Raw genomic sequence first — 7,127 nt, 5'->3', positions numbered from 1 at the left:
AATGTACAGTAGCTACAGTATGTAAATAGCCATGTATAGATGTGTCATCATCCACTGTAAACACTGAGCTGTATCACACTGAGCACCTCTAAAAGCCACATCGACTCTTCAATGTGCGATCGTGTTTGCCTCCACACTGGTTTTTCAACCGAAAGACGTGATGCTCATGGGTCAAATGTCATGATCGAACATGGTCATATCCTCACTGACGGGCAGAAACCTCGTATCTCCAAGTTTAAAATGTGTATGTTTTTTTCTTTGTAAAGTAAAGCCCTGCTTCATCATACAAGACTGTCGCACAAGACTAGTGAAAATAGCAGATCTGCAAGCACACAACGCCTCGCGATGCGAGGCGTTGTGTACTTGTAGATCAGCTATTTTCACTATTTAAAATAATTTTTAAAATGATAAATACAAAACTAGTGGTTCTGGACATACAAGGTTTCCACCCAGCAACGGCAAAATGATGGAATATAGAACATGAATCCTAGCATCCCTGTTTTAGGGGCAAACATCCAGCGAAAAACAACCAGCCAATCTACAACCTCAACAACATGTCACGGTGCATCGTGGCGCTTGTAGCTTGGCTGTATCCAGGCAAACACATTTAGTGTGTGGAGCCCTTGGGAATCTGGTCAACTGGGTATTGGTGTTGTTGGAACTTGGAAGGAACACTTGTTGGCCATGACGCACATCGTCCCCTGCTTCACACACATGACACATGCACTGCACATCATCTCCTCGTACACTCTGTTCCAGCACTCTCATCGCGTCGCCCAAACCCTGCCTTCTGTTCCCATTCTGGGCTTCCATGAAAAGCTAGATCACACCAAGGACCCTGATTAGATAGACAGATTTTTCCCCCCTCTTATTTCATCCTCGAACAGCAGCTCTATGATTTCTGCATATTGAGGGCGTGTGGTTTTAGGAATAGCAGAGTAATGTGGAAATACAGCCCCACAAACGCAAAAAAGAAAAAAAACAAGAATTAGTAATTCAGTGCAATAGCAGAGTAATGAATAGCACTATCTATCTCGGTGAGGTAACACTGGATTCCTAAATTGCAAGGCTCTCTCTGCACAGGGAAAATGGTGTCACAGTCTCATCCTCTGCATTTTTTATGGGCCTGTTTTGCATACCAGAAATGGAGTGGAGTTTGTGTGAACAGTGACTTGCAGTATAACAACCAAAAACCACAGTTTCACTCTGCTGACGTTACAGCATGTTCGCTCATTTTTATAACTAGCTGTAAAAAAAATAAAAAAGATCCGGGAAAGATTCAGGGGCGTCAATTGGGTATGGCAGGGGTAATGCAGCTGCCATACCCTGGGTCCAAGGGGAAAATAAAAGTTGCTTTTAAACATAAATCCATTAATGTCTCCTTGTCTATCTGTGCTGGTTATTATGTTGTTAAATTACAGTAAAATAACTACGAATGCAAAATGTTACAAAATGGTCACAGTTTAGCTGCACTTGAACAACCATTCCAGGCTGCCATATCCAGCCCAAGAAACCGTAGAAACAGGGGGAAAAAATAAATGTATCATGCCTGTTGCTAAGGTATGGCAACATGGCTGGTGTCTTGCACGTGCGCGGAGGCGCGCGTGCAAGACACCAGTCATGTTGCCATACCTTAGCTTTTTCTGAACTGACGCAAAGATTATGGAAAGATTATGAACCAATCGACCAAAGGATGAAAGCTAATGGCTCTCAGATACACAACTGTTAATGCTGCTTTATTCTCTTATTGATGTCAAAAGTGTTGCATCCATTGCCATTATCCAAATACCAAAAAAAAAAAGAAAAATTGACCGAGCATTTTAAGTGGACACCGGTGGTGCTATTATACACATTAACCAGTCAACACGTGCCAGGCAGGCGGTAATGCTGATGTTTGTCGTCATGGTTTAATTGCAAGGGGACAGCCTCAGATAATGTACATTGATTGAAACATATTGATCAGAATCTGCTGTTGAAACACTATAAACCGCCCCTTTCTGAGCAACGCATGTACTGCATCTTTATCGGCATGGATGGAGCCCACAAGCAAAGCTGGGATTCAATTACGTTATCTTTTTGCGAACAAATTTTCCAAATGTTCACTCAAAACTATAAAAACAAAACCGAAAGTATAACTTGTTGTGACCATGACACATGTATACGTCCAAACGAAATACCTGAAGATTCAGACTGGGTGACGTCATGTCACGTTTTGTTTTTCTTTTAAATGCATTTAGGCCTAGAATTATTGAATGCTTTAACCAGTGAAAAATAGCAGATATACAAGCTCACAGCGCTGCACCGAGTGCCGCGCTGCGAGCTTGTAGATTTGCTATTTTTGAAAAAGTCGTGAAAATGTGTGCAAATCTTTGACTATATGTATTTTCAAAGCGAACGTTTGTAACTCAAATTTTGCTTCTGGGTGGTCCCTGGAACTAAATATTTTGAGATGCGGGTCCGTGGCCAAATGCATATCATTTTGGGGGGTCCTTCACATGAAAAGGTATGAGAACCACTGACATAGTAGTTTCTCAAGAACAGACTAACTGAGCTCCAGTTGAGTGAAAAGGACCTTTTCTTTGACAATGGCTGGCCAGATTGCTGACACAGAAACATAGTTTTTTTTCAAAAAGGATTCAAAAGACACTTAGATAGAATCGGGTCAAAATTCTAATTTTCACGATTTTTCAAAAATAGCAGATCTACGAGCTCGCAGCGCGGCACTCGGTGCCGCGCTCTGAGCTTGTATATCAGCTATTTTTCAATAGTTAAAGCATTCAATAATCCTAGGCCTAAATGGGTTTTAATTATCTGACTTTTTGACCACAACTGGCTAGAAGATGCAAAATGGCCTCCATTCATTATAACCAGCAAACAGCCTGGGGTCCCCCACAAAGCCCATGATATGAACCTGACATCATATTTATTTGATGACATTATTAACATAGTTTGGTCAATATAGTGCAATAAGTGCAAAGCAATCAAAAAAACAAATGAAATTGGTAAGGGATAGAGAATTTTTGCGAATGCTCGTAGTATAAAAATAGGTGTTACATTGATTAAAATAGCAGTAGTACACAACATAATTATTACTTCAAATATCATTTATGAATTTTTCATTTTTGATAACATATCAACTCTAACATATTAAGAATGAATACCCATATTCATTTTTAATATAATAGTCTCCTTTATGAGAGCTCAACGAAGGCCATCTCGCCCTCCTGATTTCGAAAAGTGCAGAAAGCAATACAAAGACATTTCTTATTTTTTTTATCTCTCTCTCTCGCCTTTTCTTTTTCTTTTTTTTTTCCCCCCACAACTTCGTCAAAACGACGCAGTCTCTTTTTGAACACCGGGGGAAGAGGGGTGGTTGGTGGTGGGGTGGGGGGAGGGGGTGTGCCACTTCAAATAAAAAAAAGCCACTTTTACAATGCCGATCGAGCTACAGTAAATGATAGTACAAACATAAGCCTTTTTTTTCCTTTTTCGTCGGAGGATGGTGGAGTTATGGTGACACAAGGTAATACTGACGTGTGGAATCAAAAGTTTTGGAAAAAGACATGGCAGATTATATCAATAAATACTTACTTACAGACTACAGCAGAATATAGTCCCCACACAGTTCAGGATGCTCTGCTGCTGTACAGTTGATTCTGTCCAAGAGTGATTTTATAAACATAATTTTTTTTCCCCTTCCTTTTTGTTTCTGATTCACAATATACCTTATGTATGGTTATATTCCTGAAAATGTAGCCGGGTAAGATTAGATTCTTTTTTTTTACCTGTACACTTACATTGTGTGTGTAATTGGATCTTCACCATAGAAAAATAGATTTTGCATCATCATCATCATCAGTTAGATCAAGTAGAGCAACTTTGTTCATCCGTGTGTTTTTTTTTTGTGTCGTCGTCATTATTATTGTTGTTGTTGTTTTGTTTCAAGAAAGCTGTATCCATTCCTCTAATGTCATGTTTCAGAAATAAGAATAAGATTGTTCGGCACACCCCGTTTTAACTGCTTTTCTCTTTTTTTTGTGTGTGTGTGTTGTTGTTGTTACGTGCCAAGGCACCCAAGAAACTGAGCCAGTGTTTTAACGAGGGCAAGGGGAGCGGGGGGGGGAAGGGGGGGTTCAGGAGGTGTTGGGTTGGGGGGGGGGGGGGGGGGGTACACTCCGTTATAACATCGACGATCCCGGTCGGCTCAGAATTGGCTAAAGGTGGTCTGTTTCTCCAGAACTTCGAGGTAATCGGGCTCCGACTGCAGTTTCGCCTTTAGCTCCAAATATTCGTTCCTGTTGGGCTCCACGTAAACAGTACTGGGCGCCGTGCCGTAGAGCACCGTTTCCCGTATCCGCTCCGGGTGCAAGAACTGACGTCTGACATCAAAGTTGGGGTTGTACGTGTACGACACGGGCCCCGTGTACTTGTACTCGAGGTTGGCCCCGACGACCGCGGGGATGGACGGCAGGGGCTGGTGCGGCGACTGCTTGTCGGGGTCGACGAGCATGCCCCGGAAGAAGTGGTCCGCGTCCCCGACGACCGGGGAGGGGACGCTCTCGCGCGGCTCGATGGTGCTGACGCTGTACGTGGGGCTCCGCATGGTGCCGCCGCCGCAGCCGTCCCGCTCCTCGTCCGGGTTACTCCTATACGTAACCTTGAGCTCGTGGAGGTCCCGGTAATCCTCCACCGCGTTGCCCTCCCGCGACCTGTAGATGGGGTTCTTGCACATGTGGCCCATGGGGTGCGGGATGTACTCGTAGACGTGGCCGACGGGCGCCTTGGCCTTGGGGCCCGAGCGGTTGCTGTACAGGCTGTACTGCAGGTTGAAGGAGCTCACGTCCGAGTTGTTGGTGCTGGCGCGGTCGCTCTGCGACCTCTTGCGCCGCTTCATGACCACCACGAAGAGGCCCGCCGCCACGAAGACGGACATGATGAAGACGAGCAGCAGGCTCAGGATGAGCACGGAGAGGGGCACGGTGCTGCCGGGCGTGTTGAAGCGCTGCGGCGGCGCCTCCGTCGTCGTGGCCCGCTCGCGGTCCGTGGTCTCGTCCGTGGGCGCCGACGTCGACACGGGCACGTCGGAGTAGTCCGGGCACAGCAGCTCCGACTGGACCGAGCGCAGGTCCATGCCGGCGTGCCGCTTGGGCGCCTCGCACATGACCTCGTTGACCACGGTGCCGGCGCTGAGCTGCTCCAGCCAGATCTTCATGCCCACCATGTCGCAGGAGCAGTCCCACGGGTTCTCGAACAGGTCGATCTGCACCAGCAGCTTCAGCTGGTCCAGGACGCCGCTCACCGGCAGGTTCTGGAAGTGGTTGCTGCGCAGGTTGAGGCGGGACAAGGGGAGGCTGGCGAAGACGCCCCCTGGCAAGGTTTTCAGAAGGTTGTTGTTGAGGAACAGCAGCTGCAGGTTGGGGAGGTAGCGGAAAGTGCCGGCGTCGACCTCTCTGATTTTGTTGTACTCTAAATAAAGATACTGCACGTTCTGCAGGCCAAAGAACATCTCTCCCGTGAGCCTGTCCATGAGATTGCCGTTCAAATACAGCCTGCGTAAGTTGGTTAAATCCCCAAAGGCTCGGTCGTGGATGAGGCTTATCCTGTTGTTCCCCAGGTGAAGCAAATCCAACCCGGTGGCGTCGACAAAATCTGACCTCCGCACCACGGGGATGTAATTCCCCGTCAGATACATTTTCTTAGGGTTGTATGGCTTGGGTTTAAGGTCAGAAATGCTCTCAATCTTCCTCTCTTGGCAGTTGACATTTAGCCCGAGGTCCGATATCTGCAGGTTGCACGTACAGGCAGTGGGGCAGTCCAAAGGCACGGGAGATTTGGTCTGAAAAGCAATGATGGGTCCATAGTTGTACGGGTTGCCGCCCGGTATCCGCGACGTGGGCTTCGACCGCGTCTTGTTGAACTGCCGCGTGCCCTTGGTGGGCCTCGAGGAGGAGCGCAGCACGCCCGACGAGGAGGTGGCCGAGGCCGTGACGGCCGCCGGCGTGGTCTGGTAGTATCCGTTGGTGCTGAGCGGCGGCGCCGGCCTCGCCGCCGTGTCGTCCAGGGGCCGCCGCGGGCACAGCTCCTGCTTGGACACCTCGTCCAGATCCCGGCCGTGGAGCCGGAAGGGCGTCTCGCACACCACCTCGCCCACCAGCGCCGTGTAGGAGATGCTCTCCAGCCAGGCCTTGAGCGCGATGAGCTCGCACGAGCAGTTCCACGGGTTCTCCTCCAGCTGCAGCTCCACCACCTTGTCCATGTGCTCCAGGAGCCCCACGTAGGGGAACATCTTCAGCCGGTTGCCCCGCACGTCCAGGTGCGTGAGGGGCACGTTGCGGAACACGTTGGGCGGCAGCGCCGCCAGCAGGTTGTCGTTGAGGATCATCACCGTCAGCTGGTGGAGCCGCGACAGCGCGGCGGGCTCGATGGCCGTGACGTAGTTGTAGTCGATCTGCAGGTACTCCAGGCTCTCCAGGCCGGCGAAGGTGTCGTCGCGCAGGATGTCGATCTTGTTGTTGTTGAGGTGCAGCCGCCTCAGCCCCTGGAGGCCGTTGAAGGCGCCCGCCTCGATCTCGGAGACGTCGTTGTTGCCCAGGTGCAGGATGGTCACGCCCGTGTAGTTGATGAAGTCGTTGAGCGACAGCCTCTTCAGCAGGTTGCCCGTCAGCAGGAGGTGGTAGGCCGCGAAGTGCACGGGGCTGATCTCCGTCAGCCGCACGATGCCGCGGTTCTCGCAGCTCACCGTGAGGACGCCCTCCTTCTCCTCGCACGTACACAGGCTCCGGCAGATCTCCCCGTAATTGTCATACATCTCGGCCAGCCTCGGAGATGATGCAATCAGAAGGATTATTTTCAGGACCCAGATATGCATTTTTCGTGGGAGTCAGAGGGGTGCCCCAGCTCACTCAAGTGCGGTGCCAGTATGAGGTGTCATCTATAAGGAGAGAGAGAGAGAGAGAGGAAAAAAAGGATGGGTTCTATTAAAAAAAGAAAACACAGCCATACAGTATAGGCCTACATGGATAAGAATTATATCCCCTTGATACATGGCCTATTGACAATCGTATAGGGAGAGATAGTTGATAATTACCTCATAACATAGTCAGCTGTTGAGATGTATTTATTTATTT

The 7,127-nt window shown here is 48.7% G+C and overlaps 1 protein-coding gene across 1 annotated transcript; it reads right to left on the bottom strand.

The window, feature by feature from the left end:
- Positions 1 to 4,204: 4,204 nt before the first annotated feature.
- Positions 4,205 to 6,926, bottom strand: slitrk5 (SLIT and NTRK like family member 5; the record flags this gene model as incomplete). The annotated part of the gene is made up of 1 exon (XM_080720658.1): positions 4,205 to 6,926. Exon 1 carries the CDS (start codon positions 6,866 to 6,868, stop codon positions 4,205 to 4,207), a length of 2,664 nt encoding a protein of 887 aa, XP_080576784.1. The 5' UTR covers positions 6,869 to 6,926.
- Positions 6,927 to 7,127: the final 201 nt, after the last annotated feature.

The sequence above is a fragment of the Nannobrachium achirus genome (assembly GCF_963921795.1).
Source record: "Nannobrachium achirus genome assembly, chromosome: 24".
NCBI classification, from domain to species: Eukaryota; Metazoa; Chordata; class Actinopteri; order Myctophiformes; family Myctophidae; genus Nannobrachium; species Nannobrachium achirus.
This window is presented reverse-complemented; position numbering and strand designations above follow the sequence as displayed.